This window comes from Triplophysa rosa, linkage group LG17 (assembly GCF_024868665.1).
Source record: "Triplophysa rosa linkage group LG17, Trosa_1v2, whole genome shotgun sequence".
NCBI classification, from domain to species: Eukaryota; Metazoa; Chordata; class Actinopteri; order Cypriniformes; family Nemacheilidae; genus Triplophysa; species Triplophysa rosa.
The window spans coordinates 22,308,852-22,333,839 of record NC_079906.1 but is presented as its reverse complement, the minus strand read 5'-3'; the positions used below and the strand labels follow the sequence as shown (position 1 = coordinate 22,333,839).

General features: G+C 39.4%; 2 protein-coding genes and 1 long non-coding RNA gene across 17 annotated transcripts; 2 read left to right on the top strand and 1 right to left on the bottom strand.

The window, feature by feature from the left end:
* The first annotated feature begins 1,648 nt into the window (after positions 1-1,648).
* Positions 1,649-3,952, top strand: LOC130567626 (4-galactosyl-N-acetylglucosaminide 3-alpha-L-fucosyltransferase 9-like). Its single transcript, XM_057355866.1, has 2 exons — positions 1,649-2,987; positions 3,178-3,952. Exon 2 carries the CDS (start codon positions 3,218-3,220, stop codon positions 3,950-3,952), a length of 735 nt encoding a protein of 244 aa, XP_057211849.1. The 5' UTR covers positions 1,649-2,987; positions 3,178-3,217.
* A 1,284-nt stretch (positions 3,953-5,236) lies between these two features.
* Positions 5,237-12,576, top strand: LOC130567790 (4-galactosyl-N-acetylglucosaminide 3-alpha-L-fucosyltransferase 9-like). Of its 12 annotated transcripts, none has more exons than XR_008964642.1 (7): positions 5,374-5,501; positions 5,938-5,995; positions 6,292-7,257; positions 10,614-10,656; positions 10,747-10,811; positions 11,128-11,239; positions 11,336-12,576. XR_008964642.1 is itself a non-coding variant. In XM_057356183.1 (5 exons), the coding sequence occupies exons 1-4, from the start codon at positions 5,495-5,497 to the stop codon at positions 10,769-10,771; spliced, it is 1,056 nt and encodes a 351-aa protein (XP_057212166.1). In that variant the 5' UTR covers positions 5,374-5,494; the 3' UTR covers positions 10,772-10,811; positions 11,336-12,574. The 12 variants fall into 12 exon arrangements, 7 of the variants coding, with proteins under 7 accessions (XP_057212163.1, XP_057212160.1, XP_057212166.1 ...); XR_008964643.1 differs by having other exon boundaries at positions 11,101-11,239; XR_008964644.1 differs by lacking the exon at positions 11,128-11,239.
* On the bottom strand, positions 9,120-24,585 carry LOC130567791 (uncharacterized). Of its 4 annotated transcripts, none has more exons than XR_008964649.1 (3): positions 23,968-24,585; positions 21,835-23,792; positions 9,120-9,951 (listed from the first exon to the last, which is right to left on the bottom strand). It is a non-coding gene; the product is annotated as an uncharacterized LOC130567791 (long non-coding RNA). The 4 variants fall into 4 exon arrangements; XR_008964650.1 differs by lacking the exon at positions 9,120-9,951 and adding an exon at positions 13,931-15,005 and having other exon boundaries at positions 21,835-22,334; positions 24,043-24,569; XR_008964647.1 differs by lacking the exon at positions 9,120-9,951 and adding an exon at positions 13,931-15,005 and having other exon boundaries at positions 21,835-22,334; positions 23,968-24,568.
* Positions 24,586-24,988: the final 403 nt, after the last annotated feature.

Below are 24,988 nucleotides of genomic sequence, written 5' to 3'. Positions count from 1 at the left end.
ACAGCAGCCTCAAACCAACAGCCAAGATAAAATCTTGTCTGATGACTGATTAACTTCCGCCTTTCATGTTCACGTTTAACCAACAACTGATAGAAAAGTTGCAATAGTTTGCATACCACACTTAAGAAATAAGACCCAAGAAAACTGCCTATCAGCCTTATAAGCTTATAAAATCATGCTGTGTACTACCTACCTAGGGTACTTGTCTACCATTGGTGGAACATCAAGATATTCTTTTACAAAGATGTGGTTTTAAACAGTGGTGTACCATCCCCTTACAGTTATGTTAATGATAACAAATCCCGAGGGTGTGGGACCCCATGCCTCTTACAGCGTAGCATGAGTCTCGTCGAAAACGAAAACACAGAAATAGTTCAGTTTAAATGCTTGCCTTTCATGATCTCCTTTTGTTTCATATCTCCCGGGTGAACCAATGGTCCAAAAGTCATTGCGTCGCACTTTTCTGTCAAAACAATGTTGTTACGTATCCTCCTTCTTTAAGTGGGTATATGGAAATTCTTGATCTTTTCTAGTGGGTATACGGCATATTCCTGCGTATCACGTAGACTACACCACTGGTTTTAATCTAATAGCCTGAAGTGTTGAAAGTCCTCCAAAAACACTTTTACTATGATGAAAACATGCTTCCTTTTCGTAAGGGTAATGTCATGTAATGCAATTTAGTCTATCATTTATTTAATGGCATCATTGTACCATATAGCCTTCCTTGTGTAAATGCTTGTAAAAGCATTTCCAGATTGACATTTTAGATTTTAGAACAGATTAAAATCTAATCTTAAAATGTGACCACAAACGTAAACTGTACCTGACTGTGGTAAAACTTTAAATGCCCGCCACCACTGTCAGTGTTATTACTGTATATGATCAAGCTCACGTGATCCAAGTTACACTCTTAAAAATAATGGTGCTTCAAAAGGTTCCTCGATGCCATAGAAGAACCTTTTGTTTCCATAAAGAACCTTTAACATCTGAAGAACCTTTCTGTTTCAAGAAAGGTTCTTTGTGGTGAAAAAAGGTTTCTTAGATTATAAAAAAGTAAGGAAGAGATGGTTCCTTAAAGAACCTTGACTAAAGGGTTCTTTGTGGAACCAAAAATGGTTCTTCTATGGCATCGCTGTGAACAACCTCTTTAGCATCTTTATTTTTAAGAGTGTGGCCGTTACGATTTTCCAATAATGGCAGCTCGCATAATCAAATATACATTTCCTTAATATACATTTTTTTCTGATAAGAAGTGACCTGAATGTATTCAGTGAGTAAAGTGTCTTGATGACTTTAAGCTCAAGTTACACGTGAGAGGAACCGACTGCAGGTTTGTACCGTATCTATAGGAAAGCTCTCTAAAGCCAGGTAAAATCCTCTTTTTTACTTTATCTGACGTAACGCTATCAACATTTTTTTTTTTTTTGATCAATAGGAGTAATACATGAAGAAGTTTCCACAAAACACCCAGAGCCTTCAGAGAACTTAATGTCCGGTTTCACAGACAAGGCTTAAGGCTAGTCCCAGACTAAAATAAATACTTGAGCTGTCTAGCCTGAAAACAGCTTGTACTAACATATGTTAAAATAGGTCAGTGCCATCGTTTTGTCTCAAGATGCAAACCAGTGTTGGACTTTTAAGGCAGTCCTGCATGTTCAAAAATTTGTACAGAGACGTTCTCCAAAATCGATTAGAAGTTTATTATCAGATGTAAAAAGGAGTAACAAAGCTTTGGGTTGTCAGACGATCTCCTCACTCCACCACAAGCCAACAACCCAAATTATTCAAAAACACACATATTTATTCAATATTTGACGTCGTTCCCATCTTCTGACTCCTCCTTTGCCTTTTAAGGAGTGCTGCTCCCTTTCCACCAATCACCGTGCACCACGTATATCTGACTCCATCCTTCTGTTTGGTTCCTGCAAAACAACATCTTTTGCAACGCATCCCTTGCAACCTGCGGTCAGCTGCCAGCCCCAGGAAGTGCTCCCCAGAGACAGCTCCATGCAGCAAGACAACATATCAACATACTTTCAGCAAAAAACACTCAATCATCCAATGCTTCAATTATGCTGAGTTGTTTCTCAATCCCATGATTCAACAAAACACATCAAAACTCATGATTATACTTAAAACATATGCAATGGATTAATTCATAACTCTTTGGGTGTGTGTGTTGTTAGTTAGTTAGACTTGTCAAAACGAGCTGTTCTATTTCTGCAAGTACACACCGAGCTTGTTCCTCTTTTGTGGTTTCGCTCGGCTTGTCACTGTTCTGTTTTTATCACAGCACTTTTCCACTGAGCAAAACAGCAAGCACATTAGATAAAAACACACAGCTTAATGATTTAATGAAAGAAAACACTTATTGATTATATTGGTAATTAAATCATACTTCTAACTGAATAATATTTCCACACCAGTCATGTTTTTTCCAAGGCATTTTTATTGACCCTGGGATACTGATATTACAGTTGTCACCTAACTGGAGACTCAATCAGGTGCAAAAGATGTCGCGAAAGACACCTCCAGGCTATTCCGTTGGGTCGTTTCTTCAGTCACAGATACTGCACGGAGTCTCCCACCCAAAACGGCTAAGTTTTTCTATGAATCTTGCTCTGTTGAACGGAAAAAGGGATTTTATGTAGACCATACTGGCTAACGCCATGCATTTTCAATGAAGGGGAAAAGAATGCTTTCCCCCAGGCCACGCCCCCAGCTATGACACGACACCGACCAAGTCTATAAAAGTTTATGCCAATGGATTTTCTTGAAATGTTTACAGTACTTCCTGGTTGCACCTGTAGTGTTAGTTGAAGTTGAGAGATAATGTGATGACATCACTGATGGCATTTTTTGTACCTCTGTTGTTCTGTGTCTGTAAATCTAGCATCATCCTGCAGGCGAGACGTACTTGGCTTTACATGCTACACAGAGCTGGAACCTTCTGTTTCACTCCTAATGAAGAGCTTCTAAGAGAGGTGAGAAGTTACATTAACTACATAACTACCAGAGTCTTATCTTATTGTGTATGAATAAAAACATTTAAAAACCACTGAAGCCTATAGATGTTGTTTGTGATTCATGCATTTGACTTTGGTTACTGTCAGATCTGTTTGAATCACCCCACATGTAGTTCTTATCAGTCGTTTTTTAATCTTGGTAATACAGATCCAAAGTCTTCTTCAAATCCACCAGTTAAAATCAAAGAATGTCAAGCACAAGTTTAACTGGAATTCCTGTGGGCCGTCTGACTGGTTTAGTGGCTATTGCCGCTCTCGTCTCTCTGATCCTCTTGTATTTCTGGACTTCACCTCTGACCAGCTGTCCACCTCGACTACCTCAATTCAAACAACACTCAGATGGACACCATGAAGAGATGAACAACTCGATTGCTGATGAAACAGTGGAGAAACCTGTACTTTTATTATGGGTCTGGCCTGAAAATTACAGATTTGATCTGAGTGACTGTAAAACTCTTTACAATATTGACGGCTGTCACCTGACGGACGATAGAGCTCTCTACAGCAGTTCAGACGCTGTGCTTGTTTTTCACAGGGCTATTAGTTGGGACCTGTCCACCCTTCCACCATCTCCTCGTCCCCCGTTCCAAAAGTGGATCTGGCTTAATGTAGAATCGCCAACAAACACGCAGAAAATTCCAGGGATAGAAAACCTCTTTAATCTGACTCTCAGTTATAGAGAGGACGCTGACATTCCTGTGCGGCTGAGACTGACCAGCAACAAAACTCCAAATGAGGATTTTACAATTCCCAAAAAGGACAAACTGGTCTGTTGGATCGTAAGTAACAATGCTGCCCATACAGGTGTCGGCAAGAGGAACACTTACTACAGTGAACTTAAAAAGTACATCACTGTGCACATGTTTGGAAGCGCTTATGCTGGGAGATACATTTGTGTGTCACAGTTTTTATACCTCTCCTAGGCCCACCACAGCATCCTTCCTCACAGCACTGGTACTGGAAGACCAGGGGTCTCTGGCTGTACTGATTCCAGCAGTTAATAAACATTACAGCAAAATGTTCTCTCACTGACTGCTCTCAGAATTGGAATACACATGAAATAAAACAAGTAATAACAATAGCACAAAAGGGAATAGAATATACAGGTGCTGGTCATATAATTAGAATATCATCAAAAAGTTGATTTATTTCACTAATTCCATTCAAAAAGTGAAACTTGTATATTATATTCATTCATTACACACAGACTGATATATTTCAAATGTTTATTTCTTTTAATTTGATGATTATAACTCTATACTCTCAAACGTTTGTGTTTTCAGTCCCCCAAAACGCTGTTGTCGTGTAAAAGAACAGCCAAAACGCATAAAAAGTTTTCCGTTTTTAGTTGAAAACGCTGTTGTGTAAACGGCCTCTTAAAGCACACCGTTCTTAAAGTCTCTCCACTTATAAAGCACGTATAGAGCAAAAGCTTTGGATAAAAGCGTCTGACAAATGAATAAATGTAAATGTGTTTGAAATGTTTAGTTGACTAGCCATAAAATCGCGTAAAACAAGACGACGAAGAACAGCACCCTCTCCTGGACAAAATCCATATAACTACTGGGTTCCGACCTGTTTGGAGTATTTTAAAGGCTGAGTAAGCAATCCTGTCCAGAAACGTTTTTTGTCATGCTGGTTGGAAGTCTCTTAACATCCTGATAGCAATCAACAAGTCAAGCGAAACATTGGTGATCCCTCCCTCTCGCGAATCACCATCCAAAGCCACGTCTCCTCCAAAACACAGACCAGAAACTGTTGGATGGGTTCCAGTGAAGTCATGTCACATTCACCAGTGAGAAAACATTACAGTACAAAGTGAATTACATTACTACAATAACAAACATCTCCAGTTACCTGCTCTCTGTCCGCCATTGTCCCGCTGCCTGCATATCGCACATGAGCGCGCCGATGACGTATGTCTGTGTGAACAGGGTGCGCAGTGGGATGCAAAATACGCTGACTGAAAATGTACACATGACGTATCATTGCCCTCGGACCGAGGGCAGTAATTGGTCCAACTTTTTTTGACCCTACGCCTTTCACAGAAGATATATATTTATAAAAATGTATGATTGCAGTGCTAGCAGGCAAACGTTAGCATTTTCCAAATGATCTACTCTGCCTTTAACGCAGATGTTTGCATGTATTTGAGCATGCTCACATTTCTTTGACTTTTTAGGACAACAGAAGAATTGATATTAGGTATCTGGTGAGAGACCGAACCTACACTAACTTTCATAGGGGGAATATCATATAGCGAGGTTATGTTTCTCATTGCCCTGACGTAAACACAGGGAACAAGGAACAAGGAACAGAGAAACGATACACACCCCAGGTATCTAACTACACAGATCCTGTCAGCACACGAGAATGCAGGTGTTTGTCTGAAGAGAGATGAATGTGTTTTTCTTGTAAATGAGGTACAGAACCAAATTTAATGTGTACGGGTGGAAGATAGCTAGATGTCAGGTCAGTGGGGGGCAATGTTACCAACATTTACCTTTGTGTCTTTTGTGTTCTACAGTCTGCGTAAATGATGAAAGCATTTTAAATGTCTCTTTCACAGACATCTTCACAAATCATCATCAAAATTGTAAAATAGATCAATATAAAATGCATTTGACTTGTTAACAGTTTTACTTTCTTTACAAACTTCTTGTTTCAATTATTTATTCAAATGACGGGAGACCTTGGCACATTTTATTACAAGCCGTTTAGTCCTGGCATCAGATCTTGATGGACCAGTAAAGGTGTGTTGGAAAACTGAGCCGACTGTAGTGTTTGAACACTGAACTGTGATTGGTCAGTATGATGCATGAGATTTCAAGCACTGAAGCGTGACAGAACAATGACATTCTCATATTCTCATGCAACTCTTATGAAGTGTTTTCTGTGTCTACAACAGCGGTTATTTCCTGGTGTGGAACACAACAAACATTTATTCTAAGAAGCTTAGAAAACAGGTGAGTAAAAGTATCTACATTCGTTTTAGAGTCTTATTTACTCATGAGAAACTGAAACAGCTTTCAGCCGATATTACCAATGGAGAATGGCTTTTTTATTTGTCGTTATAGCTGCAAATTGATTGGTCATAAAATCATGTCATGAGATGCCTTTAGGCAAGTAACTGTGGTTTAGCCCCTCATACACCCGACAATGTATTGTTTAAATTGTTTAGCATAAAAATACTTTTTACATTGATATATACTGACGATGAAGATGAGCAACTTTTTTTTATTCATTCTCATTCAAATCAAAGAATGTCAAGCACAAGTTTAACTGGAATTCCTGTGGGCCGTCTGACTGGTTTAGTGGCTATTGCCGCTCTCGTCTCTCTGATCCTCTTGTATTTCTGGACTTCACCTCTGACCAGCTGTCCACCTCGACTACCTCAATTCAAACAACACTCAGATGGACACCATGAAGAGATGAACAACTCGATTGCTGATGAAACAGTGGAGAAACCTGTACTTTTATTATGGGTCTGGCCTAAAAATTACAGATTTGATCTTAAGGACTGTAAAACTCTTTACAATATTGACGGCTGTCACCTGACGGACGATAGAGCTCTCTACAGCAGTTCAGACGCTGTGCTTGTTTTTCACAGGGCTATTAGCCAGGACCTGTCCACCCTTCCACCATCTCCTCGTCCCCCGTTCCAAAAGTGGATCTGGCTTAATGTAGAATCGCCAACAAACACGCAGAAAATTCCAGGGATAGAAAACCTCTTTAATCTGACTCTCAGTTATAGAGAGGACGCTGACATTCCTGTGCGGCTGAGACTGACCAGCAACAAAACTCCAAATGAGAATTTTACAATTCCCAAAAAGGACAAACTGGTCTGTTGGATCGTAAGTAACAATTTCGACTGGACGGGTGTTGGCACGAGAAACGCTTACTACAATGAACTTAAAAAGCACGTCAATATACACATGTTTGGAAGCGCTTATGCTAAAAGACTATCTTATGAAGACTATTATCCCACCATAGCCAGCTGCAAATTTTATCTGTCTTTTGAGAATTCCATCCACAAGGACTACATCACGGAAAAGTTTAACGGACCTCTGTCAGCAGGTACTGTACCTGTGGTGCTGGGACCTCCCAGAAAGAACTATGAGAGGTTTGCACCGCGTGACGCCTTCATTCACGTGGACGACTTCCCAGACGCAAAGTCACTGGCAGAATATCTGACGCAGCTGGACAGAGATGAAGATGCGTATCGCAGGTACTTTAACTGGAGGAGACATTTCTCAGCACGACCTCATTTAATATTACAGAATCAAGAGTTTGTTCTGGCGATTTGCACGGCCTGCGATCATGTAGCGAGACACAAGGAATATCAAGAAGCTCATGATATCTATGAATGGTTTTTTAACTAAAGTATGCTTTGTGATGTCAAATCAAACCCCCTTTGTTGTTACACCACCAACGTGTGAGTGTAGTGGTGGGTGAAAATCTTTGGTCCGTACTTCAGACATGGTACATACAATCAGGGCTGTAGACAGAGAATTCTGGGCCCCCTGAAAAAATATTGATGTAGGCCCCCACTGCCTTCCAACTATTAGATGGACATTTTATATCTTATCACTTTGACGTAGTCTATTTACATCTAACAGAAGATGGTAATGTTGTTGTAAACCCTTTTTTAAAAGTTAAATGTTTATAAATGTTAAATGAACTTGAAACATTGTCTTAAATAAATGCATGAAGACTCTTAACAAACTTATAAAATAATAATAAAAGACAATACATGATTAAATAATAATAAATAAAACAGTTGTAAAAATGACCAGCAGTTCTGTATAATAGTCTTTTCAATCAGTCTGTTATCAAATAACTGAAGTTAAAGATGGGGTAACACACGCACACCCACAGCGCAGCCACGCAGCCAAGTCTTCCTATCGCTCGTCGGTTGGCGCGTGGGCGGGCTATTTCTTTCGCCTTGCCGTGGGCGTGCTTTTCCAGGAGAATTGCCCAATAAAAGGAATAGGTTACAAAACATAAAAAAACTTTCTGAAACGAGTTGGAGTGCTGGGGGAGTGAATCAAGAAATACATTGTCATACGTCCAACTCGTTTTTTAACAAGTTGACCATGTTAAGCACGAGAAGCCAGCATGTTTAACAGTGTAAAGAAGTCAGAATGCATGAAATAGCATGTCACCCCATGTTTAACATTAAAAATGGAAAAGAATGCAGTCATGTAAATAAATAAATAGTCCACTTAAATGTTTCTAAAGTCTTAATGATTGTAAGGCACCATCTGCTGGTCCAATGACGGTATCCAGAGGCGTGGCGAAGGCTTCACACGTGTTCTTGTCTTCCTTTGTTTAGTGAAACAGTATTTGAATGAAAGCATATTTCATTTAATTACCTCTATTTTATCTGACTCCAATTTAATAATATCTCGACTTCTCATTTAGTTTACATTTAACTTTTATCATTAATAATTGTGAAATTTGGACGGATGTCTGATTCCTCTGTTTTATTCTAAATTACACTCCTTCATCCGATTCTCAATGTCGCTTAGAGTCTCGCGCCGGCCATTATACGCGGATCTCACGGTCACAAACTCGCCAGTCTTGGTCACTGCCAGAGGTTTCTATGACTAGTAATGCTCAGATGGCCGTCTCCAACCAGCACTTCCGGAAACATTATTTGATCTAGTCCCCTTAGACTATGACAACTTAATTAAAGTAATGATTATTTCCAACCAGAGGTCATGAGCACTCCATAGAGATAAATAGACCAATCTTACTTCCTCTGACGGTAGCTTTATATAATCATGCCATAGTTTCCTATGTACACTTAGTTAGAATAATATTTCAATAACCAGAGGTTTGAGACTTGCCCTATTTAGATTGGTCGGACAACCCATGTGCTGTTCTAAACGGAAACGATAGCCCCTACGGTCTAATTACACTTAAACGAATGCCAAGTAGTTAGCCGGAGCTCTAGAATCTCAGCTGGCATGCCCAATGCTCCACCTAATACAGGATTCTAGTCCGTCACTAACCTGAACGTAGATTTGCGGTAACAAAGGATATAGCGTGATCAACTAAAGTTTATAAACTCAGAACAATACAGAATGAATTCAAACATAACAATTTATTAGCCAGGTAAGCATAATTCAAAATCCAATTCAAGGTTCAATTCAATAATCAATGGCAATCAATAGAATTCAATAACAAATAATAGAAAATCATAAGAAATAAAGCAAAGAGAAGTTCAATGTTGCATACCTGGCAAGAGACGACACACAGGAATTTGTGCGGGAGATCTGGCTACAGATTCCCTGATATTTTTGTCAACTTCCCTTAAATACCAAACCAGAACAAAGCATTCTGGAAATATTCTTTCGAGTTAGGAATTTGGCTGTGATTGGGTCTTGTGATCCCTGGGGCTGTACTTCATCTGCATACAGTAGGTGATTGGTGAAAGTCACCAAATGTGTGAGGGAAGTTTGTTAAGTTCTTACAAAACTTTGTCATTACATTCTGTTGTTATGGGAGTGAGACCATTGTACCAGTTGCACTGAGACCTTTTGGATGAGACCAAACATGTGTATGTTTTTTGTGTAGAGGGAGAGGGGAGGAAAGGACCAGTTGGGGGTGCAGGGTGAGGTCTGCATCTGTGATTCACTTGTATGCATCGTTTGAGATGTTAGCTCAGTAGGGAGTTTGTTGTACTGGAGGGAGTCTGTTGTTTCTCAAAGGAAGGTGTCCTTATGGCTCAGGTCTCCCACTGTATTGAGAGATGCTCTCTGTCCTTTTCCCGAGATGATTATCTTTTGATCAGGAATCGGTGTGTTGTTCTTTCAGGAAGGGGCACCCTTTTGGCCTAGGTTCATCACTGTGCTTAGAAACGTTCTTTGTTTCTCAGGAGAAGAATAATCTCTGGTCGGGACATCTTGGCTCCGACCTTACAATGATTGATAAAAATAATATGGTATTGCATAATATATAATTACATAAAACCAATAAATGTATCTTGATAGATCCAACTATGAGATATGGCTTGTAGATCTTTCCGATCACAAATTTAGTGTCCAGTTTCACTAGATCTCTCTCTTACTAGGAAAGTAAGGAACAAATAATACGAATGAGATAAATGAAATAGAATAATGAAATGAAATAAACAGTGTATGTTTCTATCCAGATCCATCAATCTATACAAAAGCCCCACAAAATTAAGAGTTTATTAAAAAATGAATTAAATTAAGAGTCCAAACTGAGTTTTAATGTGTTTTAAAGACAATTTAGCTCAATCCATGACCTTCCAGGCCATACTGTCATGGTTCTGCCCAGAGGCGGGTGGGGGGGTGTCTTCTGGGGCTTCAGCCCCGATTGTGTTTTCAAAAAACCGTTTTTAAATCAGTCATTATTACAGTGACTTCATTATTACTTTGAAAGTGTCTATTTTTAGTTATGTGGTTTGTTTATACTGTTAAATAGCGTGCGGCTAACGGCTAACGTTAACACTGATCTAGTCTGTCTGCATGTTGGTATATTTACAGTACAGTTATTCAAAGTGAATTAAAGCTTTGTGACAAATCCACGCTCATAGCAAATATCTATTCATAGATGGATATACAAACTTCTTTTAAAAAGAGACAGCCAGGTTCAGGTGAGAATTTGAAAAGTTACTGATCAACTGATACCTCTTATTATATAAAAAACTCTATTGGTTGTTGTTATAATTGCCTTTGTTTTACAGCACAAAGAGAGATAGAGCAGGATGAAGTCAGGAGGAGTACGAAAGGAAATGAAAGCAAGAATCAGGTGAGAAATATACAGTTACTCATGTCATGACCTCATAGTTATTGTGCCAAGGCAACTTCTGTTTTGCTCACATGCATTCCACTGGAATTCACAATGAATAAGATGTGTATGGATAGACAGTTACAAAATGTGATTTCCCCAATCTCTTATTATCTTAATATTTTTGTTATTTACAATAAATATTTATTATTTATTGATTTACATCACAAATGTTCTGGATACTTGAATTATTATCAGATTAGATGTATTGCCAAGTAGAAAGCAATATGCTTATGTGTGATAAGTGCAGAAGCAGAAGTGAATGTCTGTGTTTAAGGAGTGGGAAAAGAGAAGAGAGAGAGGAGTCAAAGAGAAAGTGAGGGACATGAGATGAAAATGTATTGAGAAGAACAGAGGAAGAAAGGAGAACAGGGGTGCCTGGAGGGAATGTAAGAGAATGAGAATGCTTTTAATATTTTTAAAATGCATCTTAAGTTTGTCATCAGAAATCTGAATACTTTTTGTTTTGTATTTTCTTGTTTCAGTTGAGGACATTTTCACAGATGGTAGATGGAGAATGGGAGAAGATTGATTTGAACAGAGGTGAAATAACGTGCTGTATTAGGTAATAATATATACCCATGTGCTGTTCCCTAACAAAATATGGTTCTATTGTTTTGTTATGTTAAAGAATAAAAGGAAAAATAAAAGAGTATAATTAGAGTATTAGAGGCCACATTTACTTGGCATTGTTGATGAGCTTTGATTTGAATGACTTGTTACTTCATGGATTCAGTGGTAGCAGCTTTGTCTGCTAATTTTTTTTCTAAGCAACAAAATAGGTTTTAAATTAGTAATGTTTATTCCAAATTCCTAATCTACCTTTCTTGTGTAACTTCATGGTAACAGGTTTACAGCATTTTTTCTGTTTTTATTTGAGAGAAGTGAAAATGTCTTTGTAACATATCAAATTTTGACAGTTTCAGAATGATAAAAAAGAGAACACTTCGATTAAAGATTAAAAAATAGTTTATTATAGCTGCCATAAATGTGAAAAAATCTCCTGGGGACCATGCCCTGGATGGAACCCCTAGATTTTGGGCTAAGCCCCCAATATCCACAATGTCTGGCTCCGCCCCTGGTTCTGCCTCTTCTTGTCATGTCTTTCTTGGTTTTGTGGCAGAACCATGGCAGAGCCTCTTGTTCTGTGTGGAGAGAAGCATATTATTGTCTGTCACGACATAATATGCGTTCTCTCCGGTGTCTGTCTCTAAGCCCCGCCCTCTCGTTCCCTTGTTAGCGTCCCCTTAGTGTTTGATCCCTGTCACCTGCCCGTCACCTCCCTGTGTAATCATCCCTCGTTAGTGTTCCCCTATTTAGAGCCTCTGTTCTTTCTGTCCTGTGTCGGTTTGTTCGTGGCAAGTCCCTGTCCAGAAAATCTTGTTCCTGCCTTGCCCTGGTGTCCCTTAGTGTGAGGTTTGTTTGTTTATTGCTTTAGTTCTTGTTTTGCCCCCAGAGGGAAGTTTTTGTTTGTCTTTTTGAGAAGTCTTTTTGTTATAGTATTTGTTCCCCCATTGTGGTTTTTTGTTTCTTTATTTTAATAAATATCTGTTAACCCCTTAACTGCTGCCTGCATCTGGGTTCTTCCCTACCAAACCATGATGGCATAATTAGAATGTTTTTTTACCAAAATACCTCAAATCAAAAATTCATCCTAAAATCAAAACTGTTAAATTTGCTGACCGAGAGCTCAGACCGATATGAAACGTGTGCTAACGCTAACTTCCTCACATTGTTGTCTAGTTGTCTACAGTATGTAGGTTGTGCATCCCACGTAATATTAAAATAGTTACCCCTTAGTTTTAAAATGCATAGGCTACAGTATAAATATACACTCACCTAAAGGATTATTAGGAACACCTGTTCAATTTCTCATTAATGCAATTATCTAATCAACCAATCACATGGCAGTTGCTTCAATGCATTTAGGGGTGTGGTCCTGGTCAAGACAATCTCCTGAACTCCAAACTGAATGTCAGAATGGGAAAGAAAGGTGATTTAAGCAATTTTGAGCGTGGCATGGTTGTTGGTGCCAGACGGGCCGGTCTGAGTATTTCACAATCTGCTCAGTTACTGGGATTTTCACGCACAACCATTTCTAGGGTTTACAAAGAATGGTGTGAAAAGGGAAAAACATCCAGTATGCGGCAGTCCTGTGGGCGAAAATGCCTTGTTGATGCTAGAGGTCAGAGGAGAATGGGCCGACTGATTCAAGCTGATAGAAGAGCAACTTTGACTGAAATAACCACTCGTTACAACCGAGGTATGCAGCAAAGCATTTGTGAAGCCACAACACGCACAACCTTGAGGCAGATGGGCTACAACAGCAGAAGACCCCACCGGGTACCACTCATCTCCACTACAAATAGGAAAAAGAGGCTACAATTTGCACGAGCTCACCAAAATTGGACAGTTGAAGACTGGAAAAATGTTGCCTGGTCTGATGAGTCTCGATTTCTGTTGAGACATTCAAATGGTAGAGTCAGAATTTGGCGTAAACAGAATGAGAACATGGATCCATCATGCCTTGTTACCACTGTGCAGGCTGGTGGTGGTGGTGTAATGGTGTGGGGGATGTTTTCTTGGCACACTTTAGGCCCCTTAGTGCCAATTGGGCATCGTTTAAATGCCACGGCCTACCTGAGCATTGTTTCTGACCATGTCCATCCCTTTATGACCACCATGTACCCATCCTCTAATGGCTACTTCCAGCAGGATAATGCACCATGTCACAAAGCTCGAATCATTTCAAATTGGTTTCTTGAACATGACAATGAGTTCACTGTACTAGAATGGCCCCCACAGTCACCAGATCTCAACCCGATAGAACATCTTTGGGATGTGGTGGAACGGGAGCTTCGTGCCCTGGATGTGCATCCCACAAATCTCCATCAACTGCAAGATGCTATCCTATCAATATGGGCCAACATTTCTAAAGAATGCTTTCAGCACCTTGTTGAATCAATGCCACGTAGAATTAAGGCAGTTCTGAAGGCGAAAGGGGGTCAAACACCGTATTAGTATGGTGTTCCTAATAATCCTTTAGGTGAGTGTATATATTTTTTTTATTTCCTTTACCCAAACTTAAACGATTGTTTCCTTATACTTAGGCACACTCTAATTTCTTAAACTTGCACTGTAAATTGAGGTTTACCTACGCAATTCTTTGCGGGTTGTATATCTGGTTGTTACCCCTTTTATTACCCGAATTTAACATATTGTTCCTCTATACCTACAGGTAGGTAAACTATAATTTCCAAAACTTACACTGTAAATTCAGTTTATTTACGCAGTTCTTTGCAGGTCGTAAAAAGGGCTTTCAAAGGATAGACCACACTCAGCGACCCTAGCGTTCTTATGTTCATTTGTGCGGGGAACTAAATCCAACAGTAAATAAAACGCTGACTGTGGGCGCTCTACAACGCATTCATGCACATTGTTTGTCATATTGTGATAGTCCAGGGATGTTACCTGATACAGACATTGACACTCGAATCCTAAAGTATTAATTCCTGCATTGTTTTTAGGCGTTTAGACAGACATACGGTTGTATCCAACAGGTATGTGCCGATTGGTTGATGCGGTATTTGTCCCGCCCCTCCTGCGCTGTGATTGGATGGCCGAGTGAAAAGTGACATTGATGAGCACAATCATTATGCATTAACACATCACCTCCACTGGATGTACAATGATCAGCAATCAACTATATTATATCATTTTATAATGCATACACTGCAAAAAAAAAAAACTGTGTGTGCATCACATAAACTCTACTGGATTTAATGGTTATAATGGGAATCTTATTGTCTACATTTACATTTAGTCCTTTAGCAGACGCTTTTATCCAAAGCGACTTACAGATGAGGGAAACAATGGAAGCAATTGGAACAACATAAGGACAACAAAAAGCATAAGTGCGATAAAAGAAAACTGGTCTCATATAGCCTACAGTATACAGAGCCAAGTTTTTTTTTTTTGAAAGAGTAGAAAAGAGATAGAAGTCAGAGCTGATCGGTCAGGTGTTGACGGAAGAGATGTGTTTTCAGACGGTTCTTAAAGATGGCTACAGAATCTGCTGATCTTGTAGCAGCGGGCAGATCATTCCATAAATGTGGAACCAATCCCGAGAAGGTACGTGAGAGAGATTTTTTTTACCTTTAACAGAAACAAAAGTCTCTATTGGTATGTGTTGGGACATTGACAAGACCATTAAATCATACTCAAATAATGTCAAAAACACAATGCTCAAAAAAGGTTTTTAATAGGGCTGTCAACGGTAACGCGTTAACGCATGCGATTAATTTTTTCAAATTAACGCGTGAGAAAATATTTATCGCAATTAACGCAGCATCCGTTTGTTTTGACATCCTTTGTCTAGCGTTACATTATGTAGGCCTAATCACGCTCTTATTCGTGTACAGGCTTTTAAACCACTTAAGCGCGATTTGAAACAGTTGCTTTGACGCGCTCAATGAAGATAGACCGCTTCTAAACTGTGGGACGCGGCAAAACGCAACGCGAGGTCCAGACTGGTGTAAACAGTCACGGGCTGAAGGCTGCGTCGGTGAATCTCTGTCAGACAGCGCATCCGTGTTAAGTTCTCTTTCGTGCTTGAATGGATAAAACCACACAAGATTATGTCAGAAAGCCCGTTTTGTCTAGCATTTTCTTAAGCACAGACTTCAAAGTGTAAAATAAAATCTTAAATGAATGCAAAGAGTTGTGAAAATGGGAGTGCGGTGACGGTCAGATCTGCGTACTGAGACAGCTCTTAAAGGGGCCACGTTCTTAAACGTGCTGCTGTGACTCCTGTCACTAATGTTAATCAAAGAACAAAATAAAAGAAGAAATCAATGTGATTTTGTAGCTTTAATGAGAATTCTTCTGCATTTAATTTATAATTTAGCATTAATAAAGACTGTAAAGTGTCCTTCAATTCCTGTATGTTTCCTACATGAGCTCTCAATTATACTGTTAAATGGCTATAATTCATGTTAAAATAATCAATTTAATAGAGACATCAGTTACAGTACTAATATCAAAATGCTAGCTTTCATAAAATGATGCTGTTAAATAAATATGTTGTTTCTACATCAATTTGAAGATTAAATGTGAAATTATTAAAATGTAAAAGTATATTTAAAAATATAATAGTTATGTGCGATTAATCGTGATTAATCACAGAAAAAATGTGTGATTAATCCGATTAATTTTTTTAATCGATTGACAGCACTCGTTTTTAATAAAACCTAATGGTTTCCAATGGAGTTTTAATGGAAACCATTAGAATTTCTGTGGTGTTTTTTTTCAGCAGGGTAGTCATACTTTTGTGGTTATTTTGATCAATGTAATGCAAAAGTTGTGTAACGCATTACAATTCAAAGACAGTAATATTGTAATACAACTAATTACTTTTAATTGACAGTAATATATAATTTATTACATTTTGGAGGTAACTTGCCCAACACTGGTCATTGTTTGCTGTTCTTTTCAACAATATGATCTGGCAACATGGTCATTTTTACGGCAGGGCTGGTGAGGCTTTTCAAAACGTGTGAAATAGCAAGTACATTTTCATGTGACTTTCTTGCCCCGCGCTTACAGAAGAGAGAGACATATGCACGTTTAAATGTGTTATCAAAGCAGAAGTTGTTCAGTTTGGTTCCATACACAAGGCTGTAGTCAAGTCCACCGTTGTCGAGTCCAAGACAAGTCCAAAGAGGTTCGAGTACAAGTCAAGACAGAGACAGAAAAAAATCATGACAAGACCACATACTTAACTATTGAGAATTTTTGTGATGCAAGAGATAGCATATCTTCAATTATCATTATTGGTATTGATCAAAAAGAGAATTTTATTTTACCTTAAAAAAGGTAATTTTATTTACTTTAGGTATAGCACTAAAGTCACAAAGCCGACGTGTAACTTCACTTTTTTTTATTTAAGTGTAACAATCCTATTCTGCCAATAGAAAATGTAACAAATAATCAGCAAACACTTGAATATGTTCCCATTCTTGAACTTATGACTTGGTGTCCCCCAAAGTAACCAAACCCCCCCCCCACACTTTTTTAAGGAACTTTTTAACACCTTTGTGTGCGTGCGTGTGCACGCCTGCCCGTGCTCGTGCGTGGTCGATAGAGGAGCTGCCAGAAAGAGCAGAGGCCCCATGGCTCGTTTAAAAGCACGTTTCAGTGCCCATACTTAAATAACATGTTCATATCGAAATGACAATAAAAATACGATCAATCTTATCTTGAAGCCCTACTTTCTAAACTCATAACTACTTTCTAAAAATATTCAAATGCAATGCTAACTCTGAAACATGGCATTAACTCACCTCTCTTTGTGATGCCTTAGGTTTCTTACAGAATTGGATGTTGTCCCACAGGTTTCGGAGAAAGTTTTGTTGCAAAAAGTTTCCTTTTGAGCGCACTGTCGATAAATTCTTTATGGTTTGTAAAACCAAATGTTATTATGCCGCTGCTCGCTGACATCGTGCCTGATGAATGATTGATGTTGTTCAGTTCGGGACGCGGACGAATCGTTCATTTGAACCGGTTCATTCTTTTAAGTGAACCGGTCGAACCAGTTCACCTGAATTGTTCGCGTTTAGCGTCTCCCGTAAACACTTAATATTACCCACAAATTAATTCAGTTCTTCACTTTCTGGCGTGCACACCGAGGACTTGAACCAATATACCGGAGTTATTTAGTTACACCAACAGCACACACTGAACTGCTGTGTGAAGAGAGAACTTATGAACGCGCGGCTCTCGTTCTAGAGTCGAGAGTCGGCAACAGTTTTCGGATCGCAAGAAGTATGCGCTATCAATGTTTTGTTTTGAAGGAGAATATATATGTGACCCTGGATCACTAAACCAGTCTTAAGTAGCACGGGAACATTTTTAGTAAAAGACAAAAATACAATTGTGTGGGTCAAGATTATCTATTTTTCTTTTACGTCAAAAATCATTAGGATATTAAGTAAAGATCATGTTCCATGAAGATATTTTGTAAATTTCCTACCTTAAATATATAAAAACTTTATTTTTGTGAGTGGATGGTCTGCCACAGTGCCCCTGATTAACAACTTCAAAAGCCAATTTTCTCAATATTTTTATTTTTTTGCACTCTCAGATTCCAGAGTTTTAAACGGTTGTATCTCAGCCAGATATTGTCCTATTCTAACAACTCATATATCTATAGAAAGTTTATTTGTTGAGCTTTCAGATTATGTAAAAATCTCAATTTCGAGTTTTTGACCCATAAGACTGGTTTTGTTGTCCAGGGTCACAAATATGTCTGGACTCAGTCGAGACCAATGACCAAGTCCGAGACAAGTCCGAGTGCAAATACCAACGAGACCAAGACAAGTCCGAGATCACAAAAAAACGTCTCGAGTCCGGACTCGAGTACTACAGCACTACCATACACACTGTGTAAATGTAAACATAAGACAGATAGAGCCAGGAACAGATAGCTGGGTTAACTTTTGTCTGGAGCAGTGATGGGATGATGGTGTTGAAAGCGGAGCTGAAGTCCACAAACAGGATCCTCACATAGGTCCCTGGTCTATCCAGATGTTTCAGGACAAAATGCAGCCCCATGTTAACTGCATCCTCAACAGAGCGGTTTGCTCTTTAGGCAAACTGCAGGGGGTCCAGTAAGGGTTCTGTGATGTCCTTCAGATAAGCCAGTACCAGTCTCTCGAATGACTTCATGACCACAGATGTGAGAGCGACGGGTCTGTAGACATTCAGTCCTGTGATTTTGGGTTTCTTTGGGATGGGGATTATGGTGGAGCGATTGAAACAGGAAGGAACTGTGCACAGCTCCAGTGATCTGTTGAAGATCTGAGAGAAGATGAAGGCCAGTTGAATAGCACAGCTTTTAAGACAGGCTGGGGAGATACCATCTGGGCCTGGTGCTTTTCTTGTCTTTTGTTTCCTAAAGACTCGGCACACATCCTCTTCACTGATCTGAAGTGCAGGAGGAGGGGTGACTGAAGGTGATAGGTGTTGTGTAGAGAGAATGTCAGAGTTGGTGTTAGGTGTAAAGTTAGCATTTTAAATCTGCAGTAAAAGTCATTCAGATCATTGACCAGGTGTTGATTGCCTGCAAAATTGGGGGATGGTGGCTTGTAGTTGGTGATGTCTTTAAGGCCTTTCCACACAGACGCAGGGTCATTGTCTGAAAACCGGTTTTCCAACTTTTTTAGAGTAGTTTCTCTTAGCCACTCTGATCTCCTTTGTCAATGTGTTCCTAGCCTGCTTGTACAAGACATTGTCCCCTTTTCTGTAGGCATCCTCCTTGGCTTGGCGAATCTGTCTGAGTTTTACTGAGAACCATGGTTTATCATTGTTGTATATTAAGGAAGTCCTGGTAGGAATGCACAAATCCTCACAGAAACTGATGTATGATGTTACAGTCTCTGTGAGCTCGTCCAGATCGCTGGTAGCAGCTTCAAAAACACTCCAATCGGTGCACTCGAAACAGGCTTGTAAGGCCCGCTCTGTTTTGTTGGACCTGAATAAAACCACCGATCTAGTCGAAGTGACCGAATCTCCTGAGTTTAGCAGGACACTGCCCTGGGGACAGCTGGATGCCGGGCAGCGCACTCAATCTGTAGGTGAGATTATATCATCAGTATGCATTTTGGGGGTTTTCAATGCAAATGTGTGAGTTTAGGATGTACTGAACTTGATTTATGAATTGTGGAAGTTGCTGTTAGGATGTTTGGGTGTCCAGGCGGTCTACAAATTCCTTTAAGAATGGCATTGAAAAATCTTTTGAAGCACCTTTTTTGAGTTTATGTTTTTCAGTATGTAATCGTTTCAGATAAAAGGGCTCAAAATGTATACATTTACGTTAATAAGAAAAATGTATGTTTATATACATAAAATAGCTACAATGGTTATTTTTGTCACATGAGTTGGGGTTGTATTTCAGGTCATATTGATGTAGAAATTTCTGATGAATAAGTTAATAGTTCAGTTTTTTACATTTATGTTCATACAGAAAACAGATTGACTGACTAAATTTTTTTTTTAATGTGTTGCTGCACAAGAGATTAATAGCTTTTCACACTTAAAAATCGTTAACCACGGGTTATTCTAACCCCAGGTAAACAGAATCCTGAGTTATCTGTTTCATGTTTTATACTGCTTATAATTTACCAGGGTTTAAGAGATAACCCTGGGTATTCATAACCTGATATTTCACACTGTGCATCACTAAACCCTGGGTTAACATTCTTATTTGCATATTTGTGGTGTCAACAGTCATGATTGGATAAATACCGCAGCGTCAAACTGACTGAATAAAAATAGTGCGTGGTCACTTTAAATAGGCCTAACCGAATAACGTTACCTCGTCGTTCCGCATCCGGGGAAAAATGACGCCTCGCAAATTCTTTTTGGCTGTTTAAAGCCTCCCAAGACGTTAATGTCACGGCTTGGCGGAAGGAAGGAAGAACCCAATTGCAGGCAGGCGGTGGTGAAGGGGTTAACAAGACTTTGACACAAAACAAAACACCCTCGATGGAGGAAAACTAAACTAAGAATATATATATATATAAAACAAAGACTTCCCACGTGGGGGCAAAACGAAAAGACAGGAACAACAAATAAACTAACTATAAAACAACGACACAACGTCTTACCAAAACAAGTAAGGGAAATAAAGGCAGGGCAAGGTAAATGACAAACACGTAATCCACAGGCAAGGCAAGGTAAGGTAAGGAATCAGGAACACGAGCAAACACGAAGACTTCTACATACAGGTAAGTACAAAGCACATCAGTACAAGTACAACGAACCAGCACAGGACAATGAACACGAGGGTATTATATAGGGAGACAGACAAAGGAAGATAACGAGGGGCAGGTGAGGAACATGAGGAACGGCAGGAAAGCAATACGGGAAACGAGAGGGGCGGGGCCAATGACGAGACACGAGAAAGCACATGGCATGTCAATGGTAAACAAACCATGACTTTCTCACACTAAACATAAGGGATCTGTCACGATCCTGCCACAAGACTAGAAAATCATGAAGAAGAAGGCAGGACCATGACAGTTAATTACTCAAATAAAAAAAATCTCAAAGGATTGTTTACACAGCGCACAGAGTTTCTGTGACTGTACACAGCTTGTGAAATGAGGTAAGTGCTGTTCAGTTTTTGATTGGGTGTCCGTTGCTAAGTGTCTGGTCCGTTGCTGTCCAGGAAAAACAAACTGCATCCACTGTTGTCTTACCTCCGTGTTCTTAGGAAAGCTAAACAACGATTTCTTTCCCTCACAGTCAAAAACACACTTCCTTTGTGCCATTGCAGATTCTTGGTATAATACAAATTGAAAAATCCTTCACAGCAGCACTGGCCACAGCTCCTACACGAGTGAAACGCGGTTATGGTTCACGCGTGGGCGTTCTCTTCGTTGTCGCTGGGTGATGACGTATGGGCGCGCTATTTCTCTTGCTGGGTTACACATAGGCGTTCCTTTGCCGGGAGATTTATCCAATAAGGGACTAAGAAAAGTTGTTACGTAACGATTTTTCATGTTCGAAAAAAACTTTCCGAAACCTGTACGAACACTGGGGGAGTGTATCGAGCACAGAAATACTACTTAATACGTCCAACTCGTTTTTTTACACGTTGACCATGTTAAGCATGAAAAGACTGCACGTTTACCATTGTAAAGCAGTCAGAATGTATGACACACCGTCGCACCACCCTTTTAATGGTAACCACCAGAAGAACAGAGAAAACAAAGTAAAATATTAGGACTAGGTGTTATAATCCCACTTTATCAGCACAGTTGAATTGCCCAATAGAACATTTCCCACGCCTTATGCATGACAGGGGGAGCAGTCAAGAATATGAATAGAGGAAAGGAGGTCTGAGGATTCACTGGGTTCGTCGGGCATCCTCTGTGTTTGGGGGATAAATGATTATAGAAATACATGGCATATTTATACTTACTTTTCCTTGCTATTATCAGAGAGACATCTCATGAGTTGTGTGTCCGGTCCGATCCCACTTTCATCACATCCATTATCCTTTTGGTGAGGTGCTCTGGTTCCCATCAATGCGACACATGGTCAGTTGTGCTCCTCAGCCTCATTGGGTGTTTCGGCCCTTCATCACAAGACACCCTCAGCCAAGGGAAGCCCACCGCAGGTTGATCAGGCCTGGGTGTGTGTCGCATTATTACTGTCATGAAACAGAAGGAGTCAGATGGAGGAAAATGTCTTAACAGAAAGTTTATTCACACGTGATAAAAAAACAAGAAAAAAAAGGTGACGGGGTACTCCTGGCACACAAAGATAATCCACACAGGCTGGCTGGGCACACGCCGGCGTCTGCAATGCTAGTGAGCAGAGAGAAAACAGCCAAGTGGAAGAGAAAGTCCAAACCGGTTCTCGCTGACAACTCGCTGATGAGAGGTGCAGGATTCAAGTCCTAGCTTGTGGGTTCTGGGTCTAGAGAAGACACGAAACACATCAGTACACTCCTGATGAGACAAGACAACACAATACATCTGCGCGCCGAGTGAAGGAAAAGAACTGGCATAAATAGGGGAAGAGAAAATGAGGAACAGGTGAGGTTGATAAACGTTGTGAGTAGCTTCATCAGGGATCAGGCAGGAGAAGAGTTTGGGGGAAAAGGAAAGAAAAAAAGATCAAACTAAAAAACAAACTAGAAGAGGGCCTGACAGTTACAAGGTCATCTGGCAGCCCATGCTGTGCCCATCCGCCTCAACCACAGCCATTGGCTTAGCATTGGCATCATAAAGGCTGTCTAATGCACTCAATGCATGGAGTGCTGCCTACGTATTTCCGGTAAAATCTCAGGGGGCGGGAAAGCTTCCGGGTTGTATTCACCCATAGCAAATGTGCTTTACCAGCGCTCGTTTTGGGGGGAATTAACGTGTAATATAGATAAGTGAAATACATCGTATTGTTAAAATACTATATATTAAAGACGTAACGGTGCTATAATACAAAACTTTAATTTAGTCATGACCTGCAGCGTTTAAATACACACGTGACTGTGGTTCCTTCAGGCATGGCTGTGTCCTGTTTTATGAAGCTTCACAGAGATTTAATAATGTTCCGAGCATGGATTTACTTTATTACACATAAGGATTTAAACCTTAACTGGTACTACAGTTTGTTGTCATCACGTTAAGAGTGCAGATGTGATTGAGCCACAGCACGTCCGCTACTGAAGATCAAATGGTCTACTGGTGAAAGCGCTAGCGTTAGCTAATGCTAAAGAATAAACGTAACACTGCGGATACATAAATTTGGTTTTATTTGTACAAATTGTAATGTAAATAAAAATAACGTAAATATCTACTTAGACATTAATGTACTGTACATATTTGTTTGTGTACGTAACATGCATTATATGTGCTTGTATGCATATAATGCATTATATGTTCTTAGTGTGTACTTTTTTGTGTGTAACTATTTATTTATGTATCAATGTAAACTTGTATATAATAACTGATACAGAGAAATTGTCTGGTAAAATGCAAATACAAAAACTATTATATACGTCAAACAAATGCTTTTGATTTAAATAAGGTTTCATATTGGAATATTGTAAAGTAAAATGATTAAAATGAATGGACTATATGAAATTCTCACAATACACAGTAAAAATGATCACTACTATTTCAAAAGATGTCCCTGTTCTTCTTATGTTATCCCGGCTCTTAACCATTTCTCATATTTCTTGTGGTTAACAGTACGACTTTGTCTGTGATCTTTGGAAAACTTCACAAAATTATTAAAACAATAAATTGAAGCTTTAGGTCACAGCTATCCTTTGGTGTGTCCTGCTTCTAAATTTAGTGTCTTCTCTGACTTCATCATAATTCTGAAACATGTCGTCCTCTGCCTGATTTCCTGTCATCTGATTCTGACTGGGAGCTGAGAAAATACATATAACGTTAGCCTAGTATTAATGATTTGAAAATCACACTCATAACATAACAATGATGTAAGTGAGAACGTTATAATTTATTTAAAAAAATCAATGTCATCAACTTAAGGTGAATTGTGTAACACAACAAATTAAAAAACCGATTCAGTATTTAAACAATACCTTTTATGAGCCAAGCGATGTCTGGTTCTTTACAGCAAACCTGAATATTAGAGCCATATGACAGATGTGTCTTACCGTGAACTGTGTTATTGATATCTGGGGTCAGATTCATACAAATTTGTTGTTTAAAGGTAAAGGTATTTAAGGGCTAAAAATCTTTGATAAACTCCGTGTAAAGATGATGTCACTCAGTGTTATCCAGCCTTAACGTTACGTGGTACCTGCTAATAGCAATAGCATCCAAGCTGTCCATGTATTTTTAAACGTAGTTTGAAGTACTTCTCCATTTTAATTGACAGGGGGGCAGCTGGCAGTCTCACAATGCTGACGAATATCGTTTATTGTAATCCGGCAAACTTTGTGCAAGCAGCGAGTACAAATATTCTTCTTCTGTCATGTTCACAGCTCTAGGTAGAGATGAATGGCTTCCCTTGGGGCAGCGGGTGTTTTCGCCCCCTGAGTGTAAACGCGGAAGTGGCCGTGCATTGATTTTATATCACCACGCGATGTTAAAGTCATTTGTGGAGTAGGTAGGGCCTGAAAGGCACTCGAGCGCCCACCCTTCCTGCTAGTGATGGGAATTATGATTCATTTGAGTGATTCGTTCTTTTTCAGTTCGTTCACCAAAATGATTCGTTCAGAGACCATTTCTATAATACGACAGCAGGTGGCGAAAAAGAGTTGTGTTATGTCAACGATGGACGTATAAACTGATTACAGGCTTTATTAAAATGTGTCTCTCTGATCTACTCATTAAATAAATAAAATAAGTCTAAATAAGTGGTTCAGATGACCAACGCACAAGGTTTTTCTGCATAATTAAAAAGTTAATTGTTTGGTCATTTACACATTCATAAATCTGGGATTATGTTAAACGTAAAGTTTATGTATTTTAAATAAACAAGCGTGCAAAGTAGCCTACCTGTAACTGCGCTTTGCATCCGCTTTCTGCTGATTGCTGAACGAGACTCGCATGCTAAATGACCGACCTACAGTGTACTGTACACTCTCGTTCATTTCG